This window comes from Strongylocentrotus purpuratus, unplaced genomic scaffold (assembly GCF_000002235.5).
Source record: "Strongylocentrotus purpuratus isolate Spur 01 unplaced genomic scaffold, Spur_5.0 spur5_scaffold_15, whole genome shotgun sequence".
Classification (NCBI taxonomy): Eukaryota; Metazoa; Echinodermata; class Echinoidea; order Camarodonta; family Strongylocentrotidae; genus Strongylocentrotus; species Strongylocentrotus purpuratus.
In genome coordinates, this window is record NW_022145600.1 from 3,909,032 (window position 1) to 3,926,410 (window position 17,379).

Consider the following 17,379-nt stretch of genomic DNA (forward strand, 5'->3'; position numbering starts at 1 on the left):
ATCGTGGCGACGCCGGATCTATAGCACCAACCTCACCGATCTATCAGTTTGTAGCCGATTGGGCCTTTCTTCTGAATAGAAGACATCTAAGTCCATTATTCGGTATTCAGTATTGATAATACTCTTCGAGAATCATTACGAAGATTTCACTAGGCGATTTGTTTTTCTTCATTTTCTTATTTTGTTGTTACTTCAAATTCTACAGCGACCCACTGCTTTTGCAAATAATGCAACCTGCAACAGTCTTCTAGTTTTCGTCATCGCCGCCATCGTCACTTAAGATCCCTATAAAACTCTTCGACATCATGCCACTTAAGAAGATGACAGTTGAGTCGATGAAGACAACCTCGGTTAAGGAGCAAACCAACAGCTCCATGGTCGACCAGGGAATGATGGACATGAAACGGACGCCGTATCCGCCGTATAACGACAGGATGTCTTGGTTTGCGGTATTGTACAGATTCGTCCCCGATGGTATAGGCGTGGCTGGTATTCGGTACGCCTTTAATCCACGTGAGATCAAACTAAGAAGGTCAGTACGAATTATCCGATTGATTTTATTTTAGTTTGGATACACCTGTCCACCGAGAGCTAAGCAGACAAACAATTTCAGTCTCTTAGAACCACAGAAAAGTTGACAGAAGGCCCATGAGATGAATTTGAATTTGAATTTGAACTTATTAATTCATCTGTCATGCCAAGGAAATTATTTTCCCGTTGGTTGAACAATAATTACGCATAACGAAGCAGTAGTGTAAAAAAGTGTACAATGACATATATACATTTGCGACCACAGTATAATAATAATAATAATAATAATAATAATAATAATAATAATAATAATAATAATATGTCTTGTTTACCCAGGGTAGCCTCATCAGTATTCATACTGTTCTCCCTATGATACCGGGGGGGGGGGGGGGGGAAGCAAAAAGAACAAGAGAATAATCCATACAGTAAGACCACTCGCCCTCCTTATTCATAAGATGCATGCCGCGAATTTGCATATTGTACGTTATTTATTAATTTGTTTCAAAAGGTTGACATGGCTTCTCCTCGTGTTCATTGCTTTCTGTATGACGGGCGGCCAGGTCATTGATAGGATCCTGTTTTTTGCGTCCCATCCGAAGGACGTTGACATCAGCATCGACTACAAGGAAGAGGTTCCTTTCCCTTCAGTCGCTATCTGTAACATCAACCAATTTAGGTAGGTGATATTCAAATCCGATCCATTCAAGGAATTTTTAGAGCGCCAATATCGGTCAAAGGCGCTGATGAGACTGCATAACTACTGAATATGCCATTCATGATGCACCCGGGAGGCGTCATTTTGTTCTGCGGCACAAATTGTGGCTTGTTTTTAAAAAAAAGAGGTTTTGATTTAACCCTAACCCTAAACTTTCCCATAGGCTCAACACGCACCTCACCCCAATCTGTGCCGCAGAGAAAAATAACGCACCCGGGAGAGACTGGGGCAGTGGCGGATCCAGGGGAAAAAACGTGTGAAAACACGTTAATTTTACCCTTTTTTTGGGAGATAGACCCCCTTCCCTGGCGCTCAAGGGAGGGGTGCGATTAATGCTCACTACCCCCCCCCCCCCCCCCCACTGAGCGAATTATCGGCCGGCTGTTTCACCGCTAAATATTTTCTCACGAATTGGGACCCCTCCCCTGGCGCCGGCTGGATTCGCCCCTGGACTGGGGTAGTGGCTAGTTACAAGCAATGTGCAATGAGTATGCCTATGTATTTAGTTGGGTTTCAAGCCCCACTGTCCTACTTGTAGCTACTTGCTCCCTCTATATAGAAAACTTCCCCAATCGGTGCCTGTTGGTCCCCCATGATCCTCTATTTCTTATGCTATTTGAGAGCTGAGTTGATGAGATAGCCACATGTCAGTGACCTCGCTGTGTGGTCTAATCCCTCCTAGCCACACTAGTGTTGATAATCTTTAAAAGTGTATCGCAGGTCGCAAGATCAAAGATACTCTGAAGAAAACTGTTCCACAACTGTCTTGAGTGCAGGAGCAGTGCATGATCTATCGCCAAGCAAAAATTGTGTTCAAGGACTCTCAAGCAGATGCTGATCGCAAATTTTCTCGAGGATTATAGGGGGTCAGCATGTCCGAAATGTTCTCTGGGGCAGATCCGTGCACTGCTAGTATTGAGATGTCGTGGTCTAGTGGATAGGTCACGAAACAACGAAGCATATAAATTACGCGGTTCGAATCACCGCCGCGGCACCATTATCCTTTGGCAAGACACGAATTCACATTTGTCATCTTCCACCGCGGTGAAGTGGATGGGAACCTAAGCGGAATAAATCCTTTTCATGCATCATCGCCTTATCACGGTAGCTTAGATAAAAGGAGTTTCTGAAATAGTGAGAATCTCTTTATTGTGTGAACTAAAAATCGAAATAAATGTGACAAAATCAAGTTTGGGTGTTAAAGTAGACACACGAAGAATTTTAAAAACTGTTTTGAATTGATGCAAAACTCATATCATTGCGAAGGGGAAGCCTTACTGATCAAATAAAACAACTCTCCTCTTCAAAATATGTTTGGGGCCCGCAGTAATCAACTCTCAAAAATGTTAGTTTTGAGATCCAGATTTTCTGCCTTCAGCGGTCCTTTGTAGAGCGTCAATATTTGTGACGTCACACACGGAACACGGCTAGCTGCAGACTGCATGCTACACGCGCGACTCCGGTACTGAGCTGTTTGTCCAGTGTGTGACGTCACTATTCAAAGCTCGCTACGCTCGTGTGTTTGGCTTACGTTCAGGGGCGTTCGGGGGTCTAAGAAGGGTCTTGAAAAATTGAATTTTACGCCTTTTCATGATATCTATATGATTTATCAGCAAATTATTCGTGTTTTTCAAGAGAAAATCTTTCCATCCATTTGTAATTTGTTCTAATTATCAGATGTAGTGAATTTTTCTTTGTGAAGCTCCTTTAACCAATACTACACACGGGGTTCGATTTGCAACATGTTTTTTTAATTTTCATTCGTGGCCTAATTACGCAGGAGACGAGCAGTGACCGGAACCGTCTTCGAGGACTTTCTTCCTGATATGCACCTTAATTACCCTTCGGTAAATCTGACTAAATACAGATCTGAGCTCGAGGCCTATGAAATGACTAGAGTGCTCCGAGAAATGGGACATGACATTGAACTCACACTACCACTAGGGTGAGTACGCCATGCTCTTCTTTATCTCAGTGCATCTGAAGTCTGTACGGGCATTCTTCAAGGGAATGAACATTTTTCAACAAGGTATACAAATAAGCCACTGACGCGCTTATTATTTCTACAAGAAATACTTGAACATTACTGCAATACGAACTATTAGTTGTGTGTTTGCCAATTTCCGAGGTCGCCGATATGTTCAGCTTTCCAAATCCGTGTATTTTATATTTAAGCCGTTTGTTTTGTTGCTTTTTACCTTTGTCCTTTTTCCCCCTTTGTAACCCTCTAGAATGTCCTGGAATGGCGGAGAATTGACGCACGCCAATTTCACTCGGCGAGTCACCGATGCGGGTGTGTGCATTGTGTTTAATGACATCGACAATGGATTTCCGCAATTGATGGTCAAGAGTTCTGGTATGCTACCTCAGCCGTAAAAAACCCGTTGCACACGATATGCATTATTCTCCCACGCCGAAAAGGGGCGCTAACATAGGGTGGATTGATAATAAACAGCGCCCCCACCGACAGGCCAATTTTTCAGCTCGCGGGTCAAAACACTACGCATGCGCAGATAAAGGTCACTTGTACACAATTGTAAAACCCACTGCATGCACCTGTGATACATTCCATTGAACACAGGTGGAAGTAATCCTTTTAAGAGGGCAAACAAAGAATCACCTCCATGACTTTATCTGTGATTATTCCAAAAGGCACAAAGTGGGATTTACCATGTTTAAAAGATCTCTGGATATTTGGAGTCATCTGAACCATGTGCTAACTACGAACTGGTCTATTTATTATGACGGGAAAATTGGCCTGATTTTGGGACACCCCGTAGATTACTATATAGCGAGAGTTTCTTCAAAATTAATTTCCGGACAAACTAGAAAGCTTCCGAAAGATTCCAACCTCCTTCAGGGCGTTGCCTCTGTTCTTTGAGACTGCCCCTGGACCTGGTTTGTGCATTTTATACAAACCCGGATGTCCGTGAATGGCGTAATGGAAATAGGGCCTCGTGTGCAACGGGCTCGTACGTTATGCCGCGTTTAGTATCATCCGGACGCCGCCGAACCGGACAGCTATCTCGTCGGTTCCAACTCGTCAAGTACAAACCGAGTACAAACCCTGATACAATCTGCCCATTCATCACAAAAAAAGATCGACTGCCCCCCCCCCACACACACACAATATTCATTGCTAGACAATGGACTTTTAGAATTTTTGACACAAGGTATTATCCCACTTTGATATTAATTTACAAGTAATTTACCTCCCCTTTGTAGACAACCTTGAAACAGCTTTCGTGAAAAGAAATGTTCGTGAACATTTTGAAGATGTATGTGGTCAAAATCAGTAAAAACAGATTCCCTTGATATTAATAAGTACACTAATATTACTTCTTTTTGAAACCCAGGGTAGCCTCATCAGTATAATTAATACATTAAATCTACCTGTTCTCCCCTAGGGTTGAAATATGGTTTACATCTAAACTTAAACGCCGCCCAGCATGAATACTACTTCCAGCCTTTCGGTAAGATCGGCGCTGGATTCGAGGTCCTCCTCTACGATTACGGGACCGAACCTTTAGTCGAGAAGGGAGCTTTTGGCGTTGCCATCGGGATGGAAACAAGAGTCGGCGTTGAAATTACGGAAGTAAGAAACATTTTTCATTTTTTCCGTCCCGAAATAATTTCTTGTCTTTTTTGGGAATTCCATAAGAAACAAAACAATAGTCTATTCAATATCTGTAAAAACATGTTTTGGTACTGGTAACAACACTTGTGGAATGCACAATTTGAGACGCTAACATTTTCAAAACAATTATTCTCTACCATTAAAAGTGAGATCTCTCATTTTCCACATAATTAAAACATTTCGAATTTTATATATTTCTGGGGCATGGAAGAAATACAGTTGAATAGTACAAATATAATGTTCAACAATGATATTCATATTAAAAAAATATATTTAAAAAACACACACAGAAAATCTTAAAAAATAAGAAAATCTTTGGCAGCGAACAACAAACAAATGAAGGCAAGCTTTAGGATATACTTTTAAAGATACATGATACCCTATATCTCAACTGACAGTTTTAATACTACTATTATCATTGACATTGTCATTGTCGCCAATCTGTTTTTTGGTATTCTTGCCCATTTACAGTATCATAACTTAAAGCATCCTCATGGACGATGTGAAAACAACACCCTAAAGTACTTTGAGACCTACGGATATTCGGAGTGCGTTCTAGAATGCTTATCGGACTTCTTTCTAGAGAGATGCAACTGTAACTGCTTATCGATGCGTAGTAAGATTATTTTTTAATGGTATAGACCAGTTTTGGAAACGCCCCCCCCCCCCTCTCAAAAAATGAAATGGAAGCTTTTATTACCAATCATGTGAAAGAATATGTTTTGACTAATACGTGATGATACAAATTTTGCCGGGAAACCGCCTACTAATTGATATATTTGGTAAATTATTATGTCTATCCGGACCGGATATATATCGCGCACGTGTCGCGTAGTCTCATATACATCTTTCCGTGTACAGTGCTTGTAACTTTACCAAGACTGGGCCACATTTCTTATCATTTTGAGGATTCCAGAACCTTGCAGTACACACCAATACTTATATGCTAGATGATCAACCTTTTCAGATCGATTCCACAACGTTTCTATCACAATGCAATCGCATGACCAGAACTGATCTTTACCTTTAACGTCCCTTTACTTGTTGTTCTATTTAAAAAAAGTAAATATAGCCTACCGCCCCTCCCACAAAACTGCTCTATGACAATGACGCCAACTTTCCCCAATTTTGAAACAGTAGGCCTATTTATGCTGGGGTTTGCATTTCGAGGGTAGTTTTTCCCGATGTAAGTGTCCAAGGGATGTATGTTGCCCTTTGGAGAGATTGTCAAAGAGATTAATTGTCCGGATGCACTTTTGTCTTTGATGACAGTTGTCCCGGAAGTAGTTGTCCATTTATGGTAATGAACGTTAATTTAACTAAATCAAGAATTTTAGAAAGAACTTGCAACACATTTTGGGTAATACCTACCAAATAGTTTTGTAATTTATAAATATCTGTCTATAGAGTGAAAGCCCCTCTAAAGTGTTGGGGGCCTCAACATTTTTATTGCAAACCTTTACTTGAATTATACAATGATGTGAAAGAGGATGTCATTTAACACACACCCGTCTGCAAGGATTTTTTAGATAAATGTGTTTGAAGACGAATATTGAAGAAAGAATATAAGTATCTAGGTTTTCTGCGTACAACAAAAAACTTAAATGTTTTATGTCATCAAATATTGGCCTTAATAATGTTAAATATCGTTGCAGAAGTGTGTGTTACTAATGACATCCTCTTTCACATCTTTATATAAATTTAAGTGAAATTTTGCCATCAAAAGATTTGAGACCCCTAACACTTTAGAGGGAATTTAAACCTGTTTTTATGATGTGATTTTCTTCCTTATCTGCCCCCTACACAGCCCCAGCACGGGAATGCACAGCTTATGAGTTCTTCGATTGCATGACTCCTTCGTACGGTGAGCATCGCTAAAGCTCATTGTTCAGACGTATTGGTATTGGCATTGGCCTGCAAGTTGTAACTAGAACTAGAAAATTGGGCAGTTTTGGAAAAGGTGGAAGAAATGGTAATAAAAGTGTCGAGATTCTGGAGGTGCTGGAAAAGTGTTGTGAGCCCCGAAATCGGTAACCTAACGAGAGCCGGGGTATTAATAATGGAGTAGATAATGAGCCCTACAAAATTAAAATAGCAATTTGGGTACAAAAATGCCATTTCATAGATAATCTTCCACTTTTCACTGCATCGTATTCATATTATGAATTAAAGACCATGAATGACTTACCAATATCAGAAAAAGTAGTTGAAAACTGACACAAGTTACAATCCCACTTTGATCTTGATTTACACGTTATAGATAACAACAACAAAAACCGCGGTGTTCGCGTCATATTATGAACGAGCCATTTAGCATCCATGCAGCTATACCTTGGAATATATGACAATTACAACATTTTTACTGTTATTCTGCCATCTTTTTTTTTTTTCTTTTCTGGACAGATTCTTATACCCAAGGTGTGATTGAGCAGTCGTGCCATTGCCCGGTCCCATGCTTCAATCGGCAATATAAACCATCGGTATCTACTTTGACATCTCCGTCACTGCACTGGTCTAACTACGCAGCTGACCAGTTACAATTGACGCCGGAACATTTCAGGTAATGACCGTTGCGCCCAAGGCGTCGTTTCAGTTGCGATATTAGGGACTTTTAGATTTGCACGTCGACAGCTTTGACTGCAACGTGTGACGTCATTTTAAGGCACTGCGCATGCGTTATGTCGTATCAGTCGGCGATCGAGAATGCGTCAACCTTGATTTTCCTAAATCTAGTCCATGCATACATATTGACATTTATATAGCGCCTTTACATGCTGAAAGGTACTAGTATGCCGCGTGCGCATAAAATATACAGCTCCTCAGGTAGACAAAGGAACATCCCTTTCCCTGTTATTATGTAAAAATGTGTAGAACAGGTGTCACATGCATATTCACCTGTTCTACACATATTTACATATTAGCAGTGAAGGGATGTTCTTTTGTTGAGGGTAGAATGAGGAACTGTATATTTTGTCCTCTTTCTTTGTCCGTGATGTTTATTGTGTTACTTCCTGCATGCATATCGTTGAGTGCAATCTAAAAGATTTCCAATTGTAGCCAACATGGGCAGTTAAGTACGTTGACACGCATGATTAGTCGGCGTTCGTCGTGTTCTCGTCCACTCAATCTAAAAACCCATATTGACTACAATTAGAAATCTTTTAGATTGCACTCGACGATATACATGCATGCAGGAAGTAACATTATGAACATCACGGGCAAAGAAAGAGGACAAAATATACAGTTCCTCATTCTACCCTCAACAAAAGAACATCCCTTCACTGCTATTATGTAAAAATGTGTAGAACAGGTGAATATGCATGTGACACCTGTTCTACACATTTTTACATAATAGCAGGGAAGGGATGTTTCGGCTTTGTCTACCTGAGGAACTGTATATTTTATGCGCACGCGGCATACTAGTACCTTGAGCATGTAAAGGCGCTATATAAATATCAATATGTATGTATGTATGTAATAGATTTACGAAAATTAAAGTTGACGCATTCTCGATCGCCGACTGAGACGTCGTAACGCATGCGCAGTGCCTTAAAATGACGTCACACGTTGCAGTCAAAGCTGACAACGTGCAAATCTAAAAGTCCCTATTGGGGACTTTGAGATCGAGTGGACGAGAACACGACGAACGCCGACTTAACAGTGCCTGTCAACGTACTCAACTGCCCATGTTGACTACAATTAGAAATCTTTTAGATTGCACTCGACGATATACATGCACGCAGGAAGTAACACTAGGGTGCTTTAGTAACGAGACGGAAGGCAAAGAGGACGGGAGAATTCACTCAACCGAGATCAAATAATGTATGCAGTTCGGATTCTGTCTATTGAAATACTATTATTCTTATCAGGTGAATGAAATAATTTGTATTGAGGCACTTCACAAAGACTTATGCATTAAATTTGGTTACATTACGAAAATGACGGAAGGCAAAGACGAGGGTAACCGAGCAAAATAATCAATCTGCGCATGTGCGAATTAGAATTTTCTCCGTCTTGTTGATTTTCACGACCTGTCTCAGCCATAATAGCGTTCGTTCCCTAAACTCGATGGAAGAGTCGTATCGCCGTACAATAGACGATGTTCGTAATGTAACCAAATTAAATGCATACGTCTCTGTGAAGTGCCTCAATACAAATTATTTCATTCACCTGATACGAATAATAGTATTTCAATAGTCAGAATCTTAACTGCATACATTATTTGATCTCGGTTGAGTGAATTCTCCCGTCCTCTTTGCCTTCCGTCTCGTTACTAAAGCACCCTACTGTGAATATGACGGACAAAGAAAGAGGACAAAATATACAGTTCCTCATTCTACCCTCAACAATAATTGCTGTGGTAGACAAAAGAACATCCCTTCACTGCTATTATGTAAACATGTATAGAACAGGTGAATATGCATGTGACACCTGTTCTACACATTTTTACATAATGGCAGGGAAGGGATGTTCCTTTGTCTACCTGAGGAACTGTATATGTTATGCGCACGCGGTATATAGGTACGGTACTATAGTTAGGAAAATCAAGGTTGACGCATTCTCGATCGCCGACTGAGACGACGCAACGCATGCGCAGTGCCTTAAAATGACGTCACACGTTGCAGTCAAAGCTGTCGACGTGCAAATCTAAAAGTCCCTATTGCTTGCGCTAATCGAGCGTGTGAAGGAATATAAGCCAAGGCGCCAGTAATTTGACGCAATGTTGGCGCTGTTTGTTTTTCATTCACTTCATGTATGACGTCTCTCTCACTCTTTCGCAATCCTACGTCATCACCACAATGTCCGTTACACAGTACGTAGCTGCTGTCGAGTTCCTTGACGTTCCATGTTAGAGTGATATCATACAGACATAAAAACAAATCAACAACAAAAAAAATTCGACGTTTTCAATAATTCTTTAATAACTAGCGTGCGAGCCGATTGGTTTCTCAGGCCTGATTAGCGAAGGTATAATGAATGACACAATGGAAATGTGTAACAGAATATAGTTTATAGATGTTTGTAATTATAACACTTTGTCACTTGAATGATCCCCAGAAGACTAAACTGAGTATTTCATTTTGTGTAGAACTTGTTTGTAATGATTGTTAATGTCCGTCTTGACAACAACAAGAAACAAAGAGTTGGTCGACTTATCAAAATAAGCTCAGGTTGAGGTGTTTTGGTAGTTGCAGTTTTTAGTGAGGAGGCGCGATAGCTCAATCGGTAGAGCGGTGGTCTCGTAATCCGGTGACCCGGGTTCGAAACCAAGGCGATGCGCTAGTGCCCTTTGGTAAGGCATTAATCCTCATTACCAGGTCCCTCGGGGAGGACCTAAAGCCGTCGGCCGTCTGGTTGCTTACTTACAAGCATTTATGCTTTCTTAGCAGTCAGGTTAAATAACCACCACCATTCATAGTTTGCGTGTTTCATTAGAATGGAGACTGAATGGAATGTTCTTCATTTGAATATAAAATGTTTACTGCATGACACTGTGCAAAAAGGTTACTGCATCCAATGACCCGGAAGCTCTTTAACGAATATCATTTTTTCATAATTCACAATGTTAATCCAATATTTTTTCCCTGTTGTCCCCCCCCCCCCCCCCCCTCCTATCAGGGATAACATATGTTCACTTGTGATATTCATGAAGGAGCTGAGCATCGAAACTATTTCGCAACAGATCAAATACCCGTTCTTCAGTTTGTTATGTGAGTAGGAGATTTATATGCAGAGGCGGCAATCCGGGGGGGGGGGGGCACGTCTTTGGCTGAGACTCTATTTCGCGTTTTCCAATTAACACAGTACTAACAGTATACAACATGTGTGGGCGCTAATTCGCTCGCAGTTAATTAGTTAATTGTCTGGGAATAGTTTTATTATGAGTTAAAATGTCCTTAAGCAAATATTAACCGACTATACGAGGGTAATGGTACAAACTATAACCCGAGGTGATCTCGGGGCTACTATCATCCATCGCCGCTCGGCGATGATAGTTTGTATCCATTGCCCGAGTAAAGGAGGTTAATGTTTGTTTTATATCCCACATCGTATTTCAATTCAGTTAATAAGTTAATAAAACTGGTATAAATCCGAAAGAACGATGAACTTGTCAACACATAACCTATTATACTGTTTACAGTGTATGTACACTAGAGATCACCGAGGGGATGATAGTTTGTACTGTACAAAAGTACTATCACACCCCTAGCTCACGGCCATGAAGTGATGGTAAATCTATCATTGATCATGTGACCTCGTTTAGACCAATCAGATTGCAAGATTCTTAGTATGCGGGATATAAAGCAGTATAGTTGTCCAAGAATACGCTTACTATAGGGTGATAGTCTAAATATACTTGTTCGGATATTTGACAGGGTTATAGTTGATCGGGTATAGTTGACTCGGATGTAAGTGATGGCAGTGATGTTTAGTTATTCTCCTACGCGTACTCATCAATTATTGTTCTTTAACTATTTTCTTAGGTTCGATCTCATTATCATTTTCTATCGTAATTTTGATTCTCTCTGTGTGTTTTCATGGCAGGTGACATTGGTGGTTCGCTTGGACTATGGCTCGGGGGAAGTATCCTGACCCTGTTTGAAGTAGTCGATCTATTTAGCATTGCAACATACGTTTACACGAAGATGAAACAACGAATATAACATGAGATACCTAGACCCGTTGCACACGAGTCGTCGATTCGAATGCGCTATTTTTCCTGCTCCATTCAAACTTGTGAAGTATCTGTTCTATATTGTATTTCTACTACTTATACAAAGATGAAACTTAGATCCGTTGCACACGAAGCGTCATTTTGATTGCGCTGTTTCCTGCGCCAAACAAGCCTGCGAAGGCAACTGGCCCGTACACTAGAAATTCAGTGTTTACACTGTATATTTTGTATTCACTTTTTGTACTATGCAACTCTTACGTCATGCGTCAAAAACCGCACCATGTACTGACGGAGTGTTATTAATGATATATATAGAATCTACATTTGCAAGTAAGAGGATACCATAACTCATATCCAATCGAAAGAAGACCTTGATTTTATTTCTATAGTTAAGAAAATAATGAGAAAAAAGTTATTTTATGACTCGTAGTTTTAAAATTTATTTATCAAATAATTATGTGATATAATTTGTATCGAGGTTAATGCTTGAAAATAAAAATATATCTAGAGAGATACCTGCACGAAAATTTTCGTCACTCTATTAATGTTGGACCGATATAATTATGTACAAATAATATTTATCTTATTTACTCATTAAGGCACTAAAACCTTATAGGAACAGTTTGTATGCTTGTATGTATGTTTGTATAATACTTTTATATTAACACAAGTAAGATCTTATTAGTGAAATAAGAGCTTGAAGATCAAGGTTTTTTAAAAGGAATTTTCAGTTTTCAACTTTTCGCTGCCCAAACACTAACTTAAAGTTGACTTGAGATGGCATTCTAAAATAATATAACGGATTTGGAGTCAGGGCGGATCCAGGAATTTCTTGCCGGGGGGCACACGGGAGGGGCACACGGTAGGAAAGAGAACATATATATATATATATATTTTTTAGTCCCAAAAAAATCGCAACGACTCAGCCAGTGGCTGAATAAGCGGGGGGGGGGGGGGGGGGGGTAAGAGGACACCTTTTTAGGTCAGCCATTGGCATTTTTTTTTTTTTTTTTGCCGGGGGGGGGCACGCCTCTGTTTTACAGTACATTTTGGGCGAATTTAGGGCTGATTTTACAATATTTGGGGGGGCGGGGGGGCACGTGCCCCTGTGCCCCCTGGATCCGCCACTGGGAGTAGCGAATCTTGTCGGGGAAGAGTTCGCTAATCTGGGAAAGACAGTTTTGTGAAACACTTTAGTTTTAGATTCAGTTTACCTACTTTTCTTTCACATGAAAAAAACAGTGCATTAACAAAGCATAGCATATTTACCAAATTGATATTCATGAACAATAAAGACATCTACACAGCATAAGTTTGTATTGCATTTACACTAGATAATTTCGAAATTACATGTGAGAAAGGGCACTTAAAGGGCAAGTCCACTCCAAAAATAACTTACTTTCAATAAAAGCAGAAAAATCAGAAAAACCAATCAAAAAAAGTTTGAGCAAAATCGGGTAACTAATAAGAGAGTTATGAATTTTTGAAAAAGTATGTAAAACTATAGAACAATGGAAATCAGTACACAAATTGCCAATTTGGTTATCTGTTTGTGACGTCATGTCCTCACTATTTATCTATTGCTTGATATAGTTTAATCCCATTAATTTCCCTTTTTATCCCCCAAAACTTGACTTCCCCATGTCTTTGCCCAGGTTATATGATTTGTATCATATTGCGTGCATGACATTTCACAAAATCTTTTATGGACTTTAAAGAATTGATACGATTTTCTGAATATTGTATATTCATAATAATTGATTTTTATATAAATAGTTTATCAAAATTCACATTTTTCATGATTTAACTGAAAGAAATTACTCTATATTAGTGCATCCACACAAAAACATATTACTATCAATCTAACTTGGATGCTGGTGTGAAAAGATAAGATTCTTAGGGGGTTGTCTTGTGATTTTCATTGTTCCAAAGTTTTACATACTTTTTCAAAAATTCATTACTTTCTCATTAGTTATCCGATTTTGCTCAAACTTTTTTTGATTGCTCTGTCTGGTTTTTCTGCTTCTATTGAAAGTAAGTTATTTTTGGAGTGGACTTGGCTGACAGTTGCTTCGCAATTCTTAACTGAGACAAATTGGGTCCTGTCTTGCAAGTAATTGCTGAACCACTCCAAGGCCTTTCCTGTCATACCATAGTGCGAGAGATATAATACAATTTTGTGATCTATAGTGTCGAACGCTTGGAGAAGTCCAGGAATATTCCAATCAATGGTGTGTGAATAATCGTCAATTGCTTGAGTGACTTTATTTATAAATATGAGCATTGTGTGAGTTGTATTTTTAACGAAAACCGAATTGAGAGTAAGAAAGTATGTCACATTCTGTTCATGTATTTGTGACGGTTTCATGAAACAACCCCCCCCCCCCCCCCCCCCCTGTGATTTGACGCTGTCTCGTGAGTGTGTGCTGACGGTCATTGTTCGTCGTACTGAATAAGCAACGGCGCCAGCTACGACAAAGGTCTGAAGAAACCTGCCATACATCACGTGAAGGCTTGACAAAAGCAGGTCATTTTTGACACTGATTGTGATGAGAGAAGTAATTTTGAAATTACATCACTAATATTAGATGAACCTATTAGCGATTAAGGCAAAGGGTTAATTTCACATGGACTTGGCCTCATACTTGATCGACAGCATCAATAGAATTGACCCAGAAAAGTACATAATAAAATGAATTTTTCATATAATTTTTACATTCATATCCACAAGCCTGTGTGGCCTGCTGGCTGATGGTGAAAATAATGATGGTGATTACGAGGAGGAGGAGGAGGATAATGGTGATGACGACGATGATGATGATGATGATTAAGAGGAGGAGGAGGATACTGGGGATGGCGACAATGATGATGGTGATGATGAGGAGGAGGAGGATGATGATGATGACGACGATGATGATGATGATGATGAGGAAGAGGAGGAGGATACTGGGGATGGCGACAATGATGATGGTGATGAAGAGGAGGAGGGGGATAATGGTGTTGACGAAAATGATGATGATGTGCTGATGGTGATGATGATGAGGAGGAGGATGATGGTGATGGCGACGATGATGATGATGTGCTGATGGTGATGTGATACGGATAACAAAGGTGTTGGTTATGATGAATATAGTTATGGTGAAGACGACGACGATGATGATGATGATGATGATGATGATGATGATGATGATGATGATGAAGGATTTTTGTATATAGCGCCAGTACCCGCCCCTGCTGGGCGCTCATATAACGCTTGCTTTACTATCTCTCACCCATTTAGCGTGCTTGTTCAGTGTGTCAAATTAAAATAATTTCCCATTAATATTTGATAGTATTATTTTGTATTATTATTCTTGTGATGATGTGACCAATGCCTTAGTATGCCTTTCATTATTGCACTCACGTCTCTGCAATTACCTAAATTGATCTACTTAATAAAATACGTGACTGAGTTTACCAAGCGTTAATCTGTGTGTCCATGCGGTGAATTTGTATGACTACCTTTTGTCTATACTTCCCCCAGCTCAGCACATGCTCACAAACGAATTGCATGCTTTCATACAATACCTCCACAATACTTTTTTTCCTGCATGGTAATGATAAAGCACGTCTGACATAGCAACTCCTATGTTGGTATTGTATGGTCTATTGTAAACAGGTGATCAGCTCTGCTGAAGCTATACACACCACTGTCTCTTGTTAGCTCACTATTGATTGACAGAATGATGATGTCACAAGATGAATGAGATCTGGAGCATTTTTTTAGGGTGGAGCATAGCAGGTCTGAGAAAATATTTGAAAATCTATGAGTATAACAAAATACGAGTTGTATGCAGCCCTGCACATCAACAGGAATAAACTTATATTGGGATGTCACCCGACCCTCTATATTAAAGGGAAGTCCATCCTCATATAAAATTGATTTTCATAGTAGAAATGAGAGAAACTGGTCAGTTAAATTTGAAATAAAACCCGATTAAAAGATAAGAAAATTATGAAGTTTTGAAGATGCGATATATCTGTATCAGGACATATTACACCCCGGAAAATGACCCCCGGAAAATTACCCCCACCCCGGAAAACCACCCCAAGGACTAAACCCCGGGGAATTACTCCCCCCCCCCCCCTGTTCATTAAAGGGGTAGTCCACCCTGATAAGTAGTTGGTTTTAATAAAAACAGAATTTGTTCGGGGGTTAATCGTCCACGGGGTAATTTCAAAAAATTTAATCTGACCAAAAAAGGAAGAAGACGTATTAGTTGAAACGGTAATGTCACCGTGACGAAGTGCCGGAATACTTCCAATTTATTCCAACACACCTAAAATATTAAAATGTCCATTTCTCAAAATATACGATTCAGGGGGTCTTTTCTATATAGAGGACCTGTAAAAATGTGCTTTGTTGTATATTTAAGTAGTGCCGCAAGGGAGAAGGCATTTAGAAAGAAAGCAGATATTCATGATATTTGTGTACACGACAAACGAGAAAGTTGGCATTGACTGCGTCATAGTCTACTAAACAGCCTGCCTATTTGAGATATGCATAGGTTTATTGATCTCATATTTAAAACACACATAACTTTCTTGCTATTGGTCTAATTTATTTCAAACTTTCGCCATTTCTGTTTCTCTTATTTTTCTGCTTTCATATAAAAGAACTTATTATCACAAAGGTAGGATTGCCCTTTAATATCACTTGAAGACAAGCGGAAATTTAACTGTACTGTCATATCGCTTAACCCGATTTCCCCAAACATTTACAATTCTCAAACCTCAAATCGATGACAGCTTCTGTCTTCACAATCATTATCACTAATATTGCAAACAGAAAATGCATTATTTACTAGCGTCTTTGGATTTGCGAATGCATAGGTACAAAATGATTGTATGACATTTAATAAGTATGGGTTTTTACCGTGTGGTTGGTTTTGAGGGGGGGGGGGGTAAATTTGAACAAGAGAGTGAGGGAGAAGAAGAACTCTTTGGGTTTTCTTCAATGGAGGACCAAGGAGTTATAATTGTATAACTCCTTGGGAGGACTACTTGTTATTGTGGGAGAGAAGTAGAGAGAAAAAATTAGGAGAGAGAGAGAGAGAGGTATTTTTTTGGGGAGTGGCCGATGATGAACAATCAACCTGTTGGAATCAACCACCCTCTCTCTCTCTCTCTCTCTCTCTCTCTCTCTCTCTCTCCCTCTCTCTCCCCCTCTCTCTCTCTCCCCCTCTCTCTCCCCCTCTCTCCCTTTCTCTCCCTCTCTCTCTCTCTCTCTCTCCCACTCTCTCCGCATTCATAATCTAGTTCACCAGTCCTTTTCAGAGCTCCACTCAAACACGTTTTGTTTTGGATTGTGGTATCAGGGGGTTGGTTGTTTAATGGCATGAACATGTGCAGCAAGTTGATGAGAATAAAATGAAAGAAAAAAAAAAGAATGAGAGAAAATGGTCAGTGAATTCATGCTTTGATGATGGATTAGTGGGTTTTGTATTTGCAATAATATATTTTTGATAACATGCAATTTATTTGTAGAATGTGTGGAGTTGTCTTGATAGCACTAGTGGTACATTCACTTGACTTTCCAATGATTGAAGGTTCAGCAAGATATTAATCCACATTTGCCACTCTTCACACAGGGGTGAATCGGTACCTGGTTATTGCGGGGTGATGATTACAGGGCCGACAGGAAGAGGCGCGAGAGCTCAGTCGGTAGAGCAGTGGTCTCATAATCCGGTGACCCGGCCGGGTTTGAAACCAAGGCGATGCGCTAGTGCCCTTTGGTAAGGCATTACTCCTCATTACCAGGTCCCTCGATCGGAGAGGACC

The 17,379-nt window shown here is 39.9% G+C and overlaps 1 protein-coding gene across 1 annotated transcript; it reads left to right on the forward strand.

Annotated features, from left to right (window-relative positions):
- The first annotated feature begins 305 nt into the window (after positions 1 to 305).
- LOC115924304 (acid-sensing ion channel 2-like) lies at positions 306 to 5,516 on the forward strand. The gene is made up of 5 exons (XM_030986411.1): positions 306 to 532; positions 1,040 to 1,207; positions 3,478 to 3,602; positions 4,654 to 4,841; positions 5,355 to 5,516. The coding sequence occupies exons 1-5, from the start codon at positions 306 to 308 to the stop codon at positions 5,514 to 5,516; spliced, it is 870 nt and encodes a 289-aa protein (XP_030842271.1).
- Positions 5,517 to 17,379: the final 11,863 nt, after the last annotated feature.

What these genes read in the sequence shown, in the direction of transcription:
- LOC115924304 (XM_030986411.1), top strand. Translation starts at nt 306, where the DNA reads ATGCCACTTAAGAAGATGACAGTTGAGTCGATGAAGACAACCTCGGTT. An exon ending in CGTGAGATCAAACTAAGAAG is followed by an intron (nt 533 to 1,039) that starts GTCAGTACGAAT and finishes TTGTTTCAAAAG; the next exon opens with GTTGACATGGCTTCTCCTCG. An exon ending in TGTAACATCAACCAATTTAG is followed by an intron (nt 1,208 to 3,477) that starts GTAGGTGATATT and finishes GTAACCCTCTAG; the next exon opens with AATGTCCTGGAATGGCGGAG.